This window comes from Amborella trichopoda, chromosome 7 (genome assembly GCF_054954075.1).
Source record: "Amborella trichopoda isolate Santa Cruz 75 chromosome 7, AtrichopodaSantaCruz75HAP2 v2.0, whole genome shotgun sequence".
In the NCBI taxonomy this organism is placed as follows: Eukaryota; Viridiplantae; Streptophyta; class Magnoliopsida; order Amborellales; family Amborellaceae; genus Amborella; species Amborella trichopoda.
Window position 1 is genome coordinate 16,044,357 of NC_142342.1, and position 13,741 is coordinate 16,058,097.

The 13,741-nt window shown below is 38.3% G+C and overlaps 1 protein-coding gene across 7 annotated transcripts in view; it reads right to left on the reverse strand.

Moving 5' to 3' along the window:
• Positions 1-13,741, reverse strand: part of LOC18426021 (alcohol dehydrogenase class-3) — a 75,612-nt gene that overhangs the window by 41,864 nt on the left and 20,007 nt on the right. For 4 of the 7 annotated variants that reach the window (XR_016059604.1, XM_006830554.4, XM_020662285.2 and 1 more), the window contains exons 3-4: positions 4,796-4,842; positions 4,383-4,708 (exon numbers count right to left, since the gene is read on the reverse strand). Coding sequence is in view for 6 of the 7 variants with exons in the window: in XM_006830554.4 (XP_006830617.2) it covers positions 4,383-4,708; positions 4,796-4,842 (373 nt within the window). In the remaining variant the exon portion in view is untranslated. The remainder of the gene's footprint in view (positions 1-4,382; positions 4,709-4,795; positions 4,843-13,741) is intronic. The other 3 variants (XM_088872490.1, XM_020662286.2, XM_088872492.1) reach the window with 1 other exon arrangement.

The window sequence follows — 13,741 nt, forward strand, 5'->3', positions numbered from 1 at the left end:
TCTAACCCAAGGATTCTTTGTCCCAGAACCAGAAGCAACTACAACTCCCTTCCCCTTTCCCCTAATAATAGATTGCTCAACCTCTTGACATCCCTCCCTAATCCTTTCCTCATCACTATCATCATCATCATAATTGACCCGAACCTCAGACCTAATATTTGCTATAGCGGCAATTCTCTCATCTTTTATCATTTTCACCATGTCCAAAAATTTCTTTATTTCCTCTTTAACAGCATCAAGAGTCTTTTTACATGAGGCAACATCCCCCCTGATACCGGCAAGATGTTTCTTGAACCGGTTTACGCCCCCTTTTGTATCCTTTTCACAAAACTTACATCTTATGCAATTTTTATCATTAGGATCTGGGTTATAGTCGTATTTCCAACCGGGATCACCACTCCTATTAGATCCTGAAGAAGACATCTCAAAAATAATGCAAATTACTAAAGCAATAAAAAAAAATCACTTACTTTGAGTTTGATTGCTCAATCTTCAAACTTCCACCTCAAAAAGGCTTCTAAATACTCAAAATCTTCTAAAATACCCACTAATAACTTGGCAAAACATGAAAAAGTAAATATAACAACAATGGGAGATGTTTTGATCAATTTTGGTTAACTTTGAGTAACCCTTCGATCTTAAAAAATTCACCACAACCTAGTTTTTTGGTGGTTTTCTCTCTCTAAATTTGGCTCAAACAAGGTTTAGGTTTCAAATGAACCTAAAACCCTAATTTTTGGGGCTTAAAAACAAAAAAAAAAGACTCAAAATACCCTCACGGTTTTTTTTTTCCGCCCCTAGCCGAGGCATCGGGTGCCCGCCTAGGTGGGTTGTACCACCTACGCGGCCACCTAGGGACAAACCACCCAGTTTGGCCGCCTAGGCCTGGGCAATGCGCCCAGGCCTTCTGGACCGCCTAGGCGCTAGACGGTCTGCTTTTTTAATCTATGCCCACAAATGTGGGGGCTGGATCCTTGGACTGCACATGTGCTATACCAAGTAGGTTTCTGAAATACCCTTTAATGAAAATTGCAATAGAAATAATATTTTAAATTTTTGAAAAAATAATTTAAAAATCATAAAAACATTTCTAATGCCAAAATAAATATACTAATAGTGGACTACTACCAATACGTCAAAAAACAATGACAATAAGAGCACTCAACTCATCCCAGAAACCATGATCCACTATAGTTTTCTTATCCAACCCAACAACGACTCGTGACCCAGCGAAGCTTTTGGCTCCCCCCCCTTTTCTTTTCCAATTCCTCCTTTTCGTTCTACTTACGTTAAGTGGAGCAATCCGAACTTTCGACTCTATTGGGCAGCAGCAAAAAACCCTCAAGACCCACAATCTCAACGAGTTTATGATCGGCATGTCAAAGTTGGATAATAAATAGTGAGACCATGATCTTGGAATGTGGATTTCTGGTCTCCCATTAAGAGCAAGTCTAACACTTGTCACCACAATGCAAAGGGAGATCTCTCTATGCACATGCACATGCGTCCTATAGGGCTGTTTCCCAGTACTGCGGTTGTTATGTGTACATGATATGTGGAAGTTTGTTGAAGCATTGGCTTCTTCTTTCACAAGCCTACAACCACATAGGAGACCACACAATTCTCCTGACCTACAAGCACCATCCATAGGCATCTCTCCGAGCTCAACAAGAGATGACCCACTGCAAACCCTTCTCGGTTGTGCCACATGCCTAGGGTTAGGGTTTTGGACATGACCAGGGCCATAAATCGTCAATCCTTGATCAGTCAACACACACACTCTCACACAAAAGTGCATATTTCACTATAAAAAAAACATATTTACAAGCTCTCTAGGCTTTTATAAGCCACAAAACCCAACATTTAATGTGGTCTCTTGGGCTGCAAGCCAAGATTTAGTGCCTTGGAGACTTCAACCAATTTTTATCAAATACATGCTCACTACTTCATTGTCTACCTTATTCAAGCATGTATGGAGGGGGCAAATGACTTGGCAGATAGACTGGCTGAACTAAGGACAAAGGGCTCTTGCGTAACCAAAGGCATGTTTGATGATTATTAGAGCTGATCATGACCTACAAACATCGGACGCCACGGTTTTGGTACATGTATCCCCTCCTCACAGCTTGAGTTATTAATCTTGCAGCTCTCTACTCGCTCCACTCTTTGCACAACCCACTGTACTTTTTAGGGGAACGTGACTCTAGGTTTTACAGGGTTGGCTATCTACAGACCACTTCATCCTATATTTACTTTTCATCCCCATTCCCTCCCCATCTTGGCCCTTCGCCTGCTCTTAGCAAGGTTGCGGTTCATTTTTGTACAAATCAATAGTTCTACATGCCTTAAAAGTTTATATTAATACATTACCATTAACTTTTTCTCCAAAAAAAAATAAAGGAATGGATTTATTGGATGGTCATGGAGAAAGAGATTGAGAATAGAATGTGCTGAGAGACATTTCTTGACAGTAAACACAATAAGAGAGATGATCTGGGAACTCTAAACTTGCTCAGTCCCGCAAAGAGAGATTTTATAAATATATGAGAGGGGGAAAAAGCCATAGAGAGAAACTCAAAGTTATGAACCTATTTCCACTCCCTAAGTAATATAGATAGAGGTATGATTGTTTCAAAATAAATATTACAGGTTTAGAAAACCCTACAATAGCTCACAACAAAGTTGATGCATTCAGCTCTCGACACAAAACATTGTATTTAGATGCAGCTTTGGGTGGTCGAACGCTCAACGCGAAGATCTCTTTGATATTATGATTTCAATGAAGTATTCCTAATTCAGGTATCTTGAGCTCCAAATTGTGATCAGAAGTTTGTAACGACTTTAGCCACAAATTTTAGGTCTAGCTAGGGTTTTTAATTTTTAGTTGAGGTCAAAATCCTCCCTATTATAATTTAATTTATTCTTGGTTTGGTTAAGAGTTTCCTTATGTTAGTTGAACTCTAACTTATGCTTTAGTTTCCTATGATTAGGTTCCTTTATGTTAAGTTGTGATTCCTTTTTGTAATTGGAGGTTTGGTCAAGATTGGGCTTCCTTATAGTTCAAAGTAAGACAGAGTTTAGAACCACAAGCACATAAAATCTGCTTCTGAACATAAGTAGGATGCCAATCACCAGAAATGGCTTTTAATAATAAAGTTTGCTTCTTTCTAAGCTTGGATATTGTTGATACCATATTTTCATCGTGCTGAATTCACAACCCTTCATTATGCTGATTCCATGAAACCCTAGTTCTTATATGGTGCCAATCCCCCATACTAGTCTAGGTCCTTCCCCTCTCCATCCCACCTCAACTTTGTGTGGTGCCTATTTGTAAAAATTTTGGGTCCTTTCTTTCTTGTCATTCCACATCTCCCATACCCCATAAACCATCCATGAAAACCCTAACACCTATGTTTCAAACCTACCTCATAAACCCTAATCTCAAATCACATCTTAACATAAATCCTTCTTCTTCTTTTTAAAACCTAACAAGTGCATCTTCTTTTTGGTCCTACATCCAAAGAACATGTGCAAGATGCGGCTTGGGTGATGATGATGATCGAAAGCACATGTGCAAGATAACAAATGTTGGAAAAGTAACCCTCACACAGATGATGAGAATAGGTGTAGGGGCCAAATAGATGTAAATGGAATGAAACTTTGTCTTTAGTTTTTGAAGACTTCAAAATTAGCATTGTGTTTCCTTGCGATGAATGCCAATGTTCAGCCCTTAACAACACTCATATAAAAGGGTGCCACAACACTGCATCAAAGATCACGATATAAAACAGAATCCATTTCACATTGGAGGTTGTCATATTAGAGCTATACACTGCTTGTTCATGGAACTTGTTTGCAACTTGTACCACATAACTAATGTGTTTCAATGCATGCATGTTGATGTCATGAGATACTCCATATGCTGCTCATATAATTTTACTGATCTCCCTAATGATGATATAATGCTAGTGGCATCGTAAGACATATCAACCACATAATGATATGATAGATAAGCAATCATTATATGCTTGAGGTTGCTCTTCCTCAAGGTGTACTGGGGTAGGCTACAAGAGGAAAAACTCATCATAAGATGTAATAGAAAAATGAACCTAAATATGCATGGTGAACATAGTAACTCAACAATTATGATAAGTTTAGCTCCTATAATGCATAATAACATCCGACTGTATATTCCTTTCCTTTTATTTGATGGTTAGTTCCTGCTGCACATTCCAGTATGATTTAGTAATAAAATGGAAGAAGATTTATTAACAGCCATTATAATCAGAAAGGAGGGTTGTTATGAAGCTCACAATATGTCAACCGTATATATTAACAGGCACATAAAAAACTCAATTCATCCAGAAAACAATATGCCTTACCTGTTGGAACACCACAGCCAAGCAAACAGATTTTCTCCAAGGGAGCTTTTGGATCAACTTTGGCGATACTAACATCATGCACAACAGAGTATTGGCTGAAAGTTGATGTCCCCATAAAGTGATAGATAGGCTTCCCATTTACAGAGAAGCGGCTCTTACGATCCCCAAACATAACACCAGCGCCAGTAGCTTCACGAATTTTGCCACAGAGATTTGTCTTTCCCGACTTGCAGAACTTGCATTCTCTACATTCTGCCAGGTAACAAGGTATAACGTGATCTCCAGGTTGAACCTCTATTACACCTTCACCAACGCTTTCCACAATCCTAGACGTGTATAACTATCAAATTTAATACTTTGTTTTCCAAAATAGAGAGATGACAAATGGAACTTTAACATTGAAAAAAACATACCCAGCAGCTTCGTGGCCCAGAATACATGGGAAAAGACCCTCAGGATCCTGCATAGAACAATTCAGTAACCAAAATCAATGAGTGAAAAAGAAGACAGAAATATGACAAACACAATATAATGGGACATGGTAATCCAACTTTGGAAAATGATCATGCACCAATATACATAACAAGTTCTATCAAGAGACAAACTATCAAGAAACCATCAAAATGACAACAATCAAATATCAAGGTTTCAAAAAACGCTAGGCGGCCCCTAGGCGGCCTGCCTGGGGCCCAGCACCCAGTGCCTAGGTGGGCGCCCAGAACCTCGGGCTCCTCGTAATTTAAAAAAAAAGAAAAATGCCTAGCCCGCCTGGGCTCCCGCCCAGGTACATCCGCCCGTGTAGGGCCGCCTGGGTCTAGGCAGGCGGATTTTTGGTCCAAGCCGCCTAGGCGCCAAGCGAACTGTTTTTTAAAACATTGTCAAATATATGAAAAGGTCAATCCACATGCCTATCATATGGGACAGTTACCAAAAGAAATGTAACACATCTAAGACAAGGCCCATCTCCTGCAACCCCAGCTTGTGCATGAACTTAGGATGCATAATAGTTTCATATTCTAATTCCTTATTCATTTGTATAACGTTGAATCTTGTCTTAATTTTGTAGATTTATTACGCTTAAAAGTGTTTCTTCTCACCTCATGGATGATATGTATAATTCACAGAAAAGTCACACTCGCTGATGTTTCCCTTCTACAATTATGGCATCAAATAAAAAAAACAATTGTTGCCAGAAAACTCAAGACAAAGATATTTCAGTGCATGCCAAGGGGCTCAATACCACTAGAGGCTGGTAATACATCCTCTAAGGAGATGGACAGGCTCACCTGCCCATGAATGTTGTCGAAGCCAAGTCACCGGTGGGGCTAAATCATGGGGCAAACTCCACCTAAAATAGTAACGAGGTTAGCCAACAATCTGTTATGACTATCAGCCCCTAACAACAGGTACTTGTTTCAGTTTGCACCTCCTACTCCAGTAAACTGGAGCTATTAAGGCATCTCAGATAATTCCATCACAAAAAAGACAATGTTTGCAGCTCTCATCCCCCCAGCTGCGGACAAGTGTTTAAAAACTTTGCTCAAGACAAGGGAGTTACCTGAGTCACATCAGCTCAAGTAAATCCTGAGTCTAGAAAATAAGTGGAGTCTTATAAAGAGTTTAATGTACGACAAGAGGGTACTAGTGTGACACGAGAGGCAGATTTAGAAGGGATTTGGGGTAGGATTGGGAGTCCTAAATCCAATAGGATTTTTGAGCTAGTTTACCTAGGTTTTGGTGAGGTTTGGCTAGTGATTTATGGAAGGGTCTATACGAGTGACAAGTCTGGTTATAGGGGGTCTTGGGTGGGGATGAACTCCTATCGTTGGGCATACCCCTTTTTATTCTCCTAACAGGAAAACCCTAATTTGGGTTTCAATGTGGCACCCTTATCTTATAAAATTTTGGGTGGCAAGACCCTATCTAGAAGGGAGGAGAGAGGAACAACTTTTAATGATGAGAGAGAGATTTGGTGAATGAAGAGAGAAATATCATTTTTCTTAGAGAGGTACTCAATGGTGTTTAAATAGAAATAACTCTATTTCTTACTTGGGAGTAGGATTTCATCTACCTTATCTTATTTTCCAGCTTGACCTTTTAGGATAATTAGGAAATTTGTGGAATGAGAGAAATTGAATCAGAGTCATCCATCCCACAAATTAGCCATCATGATTTTGGGTGGAAATTAAGAACCTTATCCCCTTAATAATTTCACCTAAATCCAACTTCTGTTTAAAATTTAAATAAAAACCACTTTTAGCATTATCTAGATCTTCCATAATCTTTAGGAAGTCAGAATATCATATTTCTTTAAAACTCCCACTTGAATGGAAAATCAAATCTCTTTTAAAATTAAAAGATTCCCCATCCAACTAAAAGATGGCATATTCTAAAAAAATGGGGCATGCCACCCTAAGGGATTACGTTGGCCCCACACATGGATGGCACACACATGTCGGGACTAGATCCTCGGTCCTCATATGTGCTTTCTCATGTTCTGAAAATTTCAAATATGCCCTTTTAATGAATTTTACAACAAAAATAAAATTTCAAAAATCTGAAAATTTGTAAAAATCATAAAACATTTCTAATACCAAAATAAAATAATTTAGAAGTGGACGGGTATTAATGGGTCAAAATTAGCGACAATAAGGACATTCCGCTTGACCCAAGAACCATGATCCACTACTCTTTTATTATCCAACCCAACTAAGACTCGTGACCCACAATCTCAATGCAAGGGCTCATGATTGGCTAATCAAAGTTGGATAACAAATAGTAGAACCATGATCTTAGAATGTGCACATGCTACACGGACGATTGTTGAGGCTTTAGCACTTGCGCTCATAGGCCTACAACCGGACAAAGGAGACCACACAGTTCTCTTTGCCTATAAACATCATCCTATGCATCTCTTCGACCTCAACACGGGACGACCCATTATAAGCCCTTATCGGTAGTGTCACATAATCAAGATTATGGGGTTTGGACATAACCATGGCCATATACCACCCAACCCTTAGCCAGTCAACAAATACACTCTCGCTGAAGTGCATATTCCACTATAAAATATCATTTTTACAAGCTCTCTAGGCCTTTAAAAGCCACAAAACCCAACATCTCCCACTTGGCCCTTGAAGGTCGTAAAATCACTTCCTCTCATTTTCTCTCAAGCCGAACCCATATGCATGTTTGGTGAAAACATTTTCCACCAATCTTTTTGTCAAAGGATCTTTTAACATAGCCTCTGTCAAGAGATAAGCAATATGAATCTCTCTTGCTCGGATCTCGTTGCAAATGTGGTAGTAGCACGGCTTTATATGCCTCCATCTCTTGTGAAACCCGGGCTCTTTTGTCACACAAATACCTGCCGGGTTGTCGCAGATGATTGTAACACACAGGCACTTCATTGGATCAATTCTGACTTGATTCAGGAGTTTCTTCAACCAGACTACTACTTTAGTTGCAAGGCAGTAAGCCACATACTCTGACTCCATAGTCGAGAGTGCAACAATATCCTGTTTCTTTGAGCACCAAGAAACAGCTCCACCTGCAAACGTCAAGATAGATGCGGATATGGACTTCATCTCATATGGATCGCCCTGATATTCGGCATCTAAATATCTTTGTATTTGTATATCCGAGCTTCCTCCATAAATGAGTGTATAACTTTCTGTTCCCCTCAAATATCACAATTACTCTTTTGATGGCCTTCTAGTGCTCCATGCTTGGATTACTCTGGAACCTAGTAATCAAACTCATGGAAAAAGATAAATCCGGTCTTGTCCCAAACATAGCATACATTAGTGAGCCAACTGCACTTCTGCATAGAATTCTCTGCATGGCTTCCTTTACTTCTGGAGTAGTGGGACACATGGCTAAGCTAAGCTTGATCTTCTTATCTATGGGAGTTAATATGGGCAGGCAATTTTCCATTTCAAATCTTTCAAGAATTTCTTACAATATATCTCTTCAGATAATTGAATAGTTCTCTCTTCTCTATTCCGAGTAATTTTGATTCTCAAAACATATGATGCTTCCCCAAGATCCTTCATATCAAAATGTTGTGCCTAAAAAGTTTGTCTCCAATATGAGACTCATCGAACTACTGGCATTTAACATGTCATCCACATATAGAGAGATGAAAACAACGTCACTCCCATTGACCTTGATATATCTACAGTAATCCTCTTGGTAGGCACAAAACCAGCTGATGACAAGGCCTCGTGAAGCTTAATGTACCACTACCTTGATGCCTGTTTAAGGACATAAGGGGACTTATTGAGTTTATACACTAGGTTTCTTCTTCAATTTTCTCATAATATTCTCCTAGATAGGTGAAGAACTATGGTTTTCTTCTAATTCAAGAGAGATGGTTTGGGATCTAGGGCCCAACTCGTGTCACTTTCTATCTCATTAGACTCGACTTGTTTCAGAGTGGCACGACCCTCAAGGAATTCTTCCTCAAGGAAATGGGCATCCTTACTCCCAAGGACACCCCCTTGGTCAGGATTATAGGAACGGATCCCTTACCATGTGGTGGGTATCCTATGAAGATGGACTTAACAGTTTTAGGATCTAATTTTGTCATATTTTGATGGGATATTAGGGCATGGGCAGAGCATCCCCATACTCTGAAGTGATCAAGGGAAGGAGCATGACCAATGAAAATCTCATGAGGAGTTAGTGGGACTACTTTTGTGAGAGTCCGATTAACGATACAGTTGGTTGTCAAAACAGCTTCTTCCCAAAAATCTGGGGAGAGTATAGTATGTCCTATCATGCTCACCATTTCCATGAAGGTCTTATTTCGTCTGTCAGCTACCCCATTTTGCTAAGAAGTATATGACATAGTATATCGAGGTATAGTAGCATGCTCAATACAAAATGCTTTAAATAGCCTTCAGGAATATTCTCCACCCCTATCAGATCTAAGGACTTTAATTTTCAGGTTTATTTGGGTTTCTACCTCGGCTTTATACTCTTTGAAACGGTCTAAGGCTTCAAACTTTTCATTTATAGATAGACGTGGCCATCAATAAAAGTGATAAAGTACCCCTTGCAGCCCTTAGTGGCCACATTCATAAGTCCACAAATATCACTATGCAAAACTTCAAATATGCCAATAGCTCTCTAAGCTTTTGCAAAGGATTTCTTAACCAGCTTTCCTTAAACACATGATGCACAGATTCTGGTTAAGACTCCATTTAGAGCTTTTAATAAGCTTGCTTTCTCTAATCTCTCCATCATTTTAGGATTTATGTCCCCCAGTCTCATGTGCCATGTATATGCATCATCGTTGTTATCATTACAACACGAGACATAAGAAATGGAACTCTTTATTGCAATTGAAAAGAAACCATCTAAAAGTCGACCATACATGACTAATTCATTCCCACATTTCACCTCCACCTTATTACCAGGAAAAATGGTGGAGTAACCTGCCTTAGCCAATTTAGCAACCGAAATCAAAATCTTCCTCACCTAAGGAGCATGAAGAGTTAGCTTTAAGACCATGCTTTTGCTATTCTCAAGTTGGTGAAGGACAAAATATCCAATACCCAAAATTTCAGTCTTTTGATTCCCATCCAGATAGATATACTAGTCCCAAGGGCAACAGGATTACAATTTCTATACCCATCCTTTGTGTTTGAAACATGGGCAGTGGACCCTCAGTCAAACCACCGTGACCCTACCTTAGCTAGCATGGTCTGAATGACCACACAAGCATACTCCATGTCGCCCTTGGGATTTGTACTCTTGAATGCTCTACAATACATTGCAATGCGTCCATATTTGTTGTAGTTATAACACTGAGTATTCTTTAAATCCTTCCTTTTCTTTACCCCATTATCGCCCTTTTAATTCTCATTGGTTTTGTTCATATTTTTGCCCTTGCCCTTCTTCTTCTTGAATGAATCAAAGTTAGGTTTAAGGTTTACCATATTTACAGAGTCATTCAAGGTTGAAGTATCGCAAGTCAATCTCCTTTCTTCTTCAGCTTTAAGCTTGGCGATGATCTCGTTCGATTTTGATATGTTCACTCTTGTGGTGAGACCTGAAATGAAGCTTTCCCAAGAGCTCGGCATAGAATTCAGCAGCTGGTAGACTTGCATATTTTCATCCAGCTTAACTTGTGCAGCCTCGAGTTTGCGAACCAAAGCTCTGATTGTTGTATATGCTCAGCTAATTTGCCTCCTTCCTTCACCTTCAAATCTGAATATTGTTTCATAGCCATTGTTTTCCAAGTGAGAGAAGAAGAGGTATAGTTGGTCTCGAGTCGTTCATGAATCTCTTTTGCAGTCTTCAGGTGCTCATACTCCAGAGCATGGGTATCATACATGGCTATAAGTAAAAACATTTCGCCACAGTATTTTTGCGCTCCCACAGAGCATAAGCATCTCTTATGAACTGCCTTTCATAAACATTGCCTCTTGGGGCAGGTGGGGAATCATCAGTAAGCATCTGGCTAAGTCCGTCTTCGAAGAGCACGTAGCCTATTTTTCTCTTCCAACCCATCAAATCTTTTAGACTTAATAAACTCAGCCAAAAAGCTTTTTGAAGTCATATTCCTGGACAAAAATATATATAAAACTCCTTGACTATGGCAATAAAATATAGAGGCTCTAATACTAATGAAAGAAGTGGCTATGCGGAACTCAAGGTATTAAATTCAAAAAAAAAAAAAAAAAAATTATTAATATACTTGAATTACACTTATATGGGCCACAATGTGCTACTGCAAATCAAAATTAATAACCTAGATATAACCTAGGATCTTTATTGTTACTAGCAAGGCAAATAAAAACCATCCAAAAGCAATAAACAATCTTCTACTATAGTTTTAAGTACAATATATATTCCTGAAAATTCATAAAAAAAAATGAAATACGACAGAAAAAAAATTAAATCGACTAGAAAGACTTACTAGAAAGTGCCAAAAGTTACCCTCACAGTTCTTGATCCACTCAATACCCGATTCCTTAACCGATGACACTTTTAAATTTTTAGTTTTTGCTGAAAATTCTGAAATGGGAAGCTTTCATAAGCAATACCTCTTTCTCTAGGATTTTAGAGAGCATGGAAACCAAATTAGGGTTTGTAGGAACCCTAAGGAACAAATTATGCTGGGGCTTGAAGGCATAGAATCCTCCTAGGGCTGGGTATATCATTTTTCTTCTCCTAACAGAAAAACCCTAATTAGGGTTTCAATGTGGTTATCTTATCAAATTTTGGGTGGCATGACCCTATCTAGAAGGAAGGAGAGCGAAAAATGAATTTTAATGATGAGAGAGAGAGATTTAGAGCATGAAGGAGAGAGAAATATCATTTTTTTTAGAGGGGCTCAATGGTGTTTAAATAGAATAAATCTATTTCCTACTTGAGTAGGATTTCATCTAGTTATGCCTTATCTTATGTTTCAGCTTGACCTTTATGATAATTAAGAAATATGAGGGATGAGAGAGATTGAATCAAAGTCATCCATCCTACAAATCCTACAAGTGTGGGAAGCTTCCAATTTTTGTATGGGAAGCTTCCAACACTTGTACATACTACTTTCTTATTTAATGAAATAGTTAACTTTATCAAATAAATAAATAAAATTTACAGCAAAAAGAAAATTTCAAAATTCAAAAAAATTGTAAAAATCATAAAAACATTTCTAATATCAAAATAAAATAATTTAGAAGTGGACTGGTACCAATGAGTCAAAATTAGCGACAACAAGGGCATTCCACTTGATCCAAGAACCATGATCCACTACTGTTTTCTTATCCAACATAACTAAGACCCATGACCCACAGTCTCAATGCAAGGGCTCCTGATTGGCTTGTCAAAATTGGATAATAAACAGTGGAACCATGATTCTGAAATGTGAATTTCAGTTGTTTCCTTTAAAAGCAAGTCTAGCACTTGTCACCACAATGCAAAGGGAGCTTTCTATGCATACGTTCATGTATCCCTCTATAAGACTGCATCCATGTAATGCGCCTATCATGTGTACATGTCGTGCAGTAGGTTGTTGAGGTTTTGGCCTTAACTTTTACAAGCTTACAACCGCATACAAGAGACCACACAGTTGTCTTGACCTACAAACACCATCCCTGAGCATCTCTCTTACCTCAACAAGGGATGACCCACTGTAAATCCTTCTCAGTGGTGCCACAAGCCCAAGGTAAGGGTTTTGAACATAACTAGGACCATAAACTGCCCAACCCTTGGTCAGTCAACACCCACACTCTCACTTAATTGCATCGTTCACTATAAAATATCATTTTTACAAGCTCTCTAAGGCCTTTAAAGGCCACAAAACTTAACAAGTGAAGATATAAGTCCCCATATATTTTTTCACTACTTCCAACCATATCGTTTTGGGCCTACCCCTTGCCCTTATAAGCCTTCCACTTAAACCAACACACACATCCCAACAAGTGTTATACTGGGTCTGCATTGCACATGGCCAACCCACTTAAGTCTACTTTCTCTCATCTTATCACCTATTGAAACCACACCTAAGTCCTCAAATACGTACATCACTATATAATATAAAAAATTTATACTTTTATTTCTCTGGAGGTTGTACTTCTTATATTTACAATTTATGAAAGCATATAGAACCTTTTTTTTTTCCTATGGCAGTATTTCTATAACATACAATTCAAGAATTTTGTACAATCAAAGAACATATGTAACTTTCAAAAAACATTATAGAAATAGATATTTCTAATGCATCTTCGAGACTATATATAGATTATTAGAAATCAGAGGTCATAAATTATTGACAATGTAACAACAATACTTTTGAAAACTCTTAGCTATTAATATTAGAATATAGATTGTTAAGAGGGACTAATACCTCACCAAAAAAAAAAAGAAAATGACTAATGCAAGACCAATGGAAACACTTTTTCTCCATTTTTCATCAACTTATTGAGCATGTTCACTATGATGCCTGTATCATTTAGAAGTTGCCCTTTGACTCTAGGAAACTATGAGACTGAAAATTTTCTAATCCAATTGGGAGCTGACCCTTACTTTCTGAAAACCAACACAACCTAAGGAAAGTAAAACGTAAGTCCATTTTCAATAAGGAGCCAATTACGAAAAGAAAGAAAACCTAATACACTTAGGAGAATTAAACTGGTCACTAATATTTCCAACAGGCTTTCATCCACAATTTAAAACTTGAATGTCAAATTTAAGAAAAGCCCATGGTCATAGGGGTCATCGATTTTTGAGAACTTCAAATTAAGGTTTGGATCAACCCAAATGAACATTTAGGAGAAAAGTTACTTCCTTTGAATGCTGACTAGTCTTATTATTTATTGCCCTCAACACTTGAAGTACACCGCCTTTCA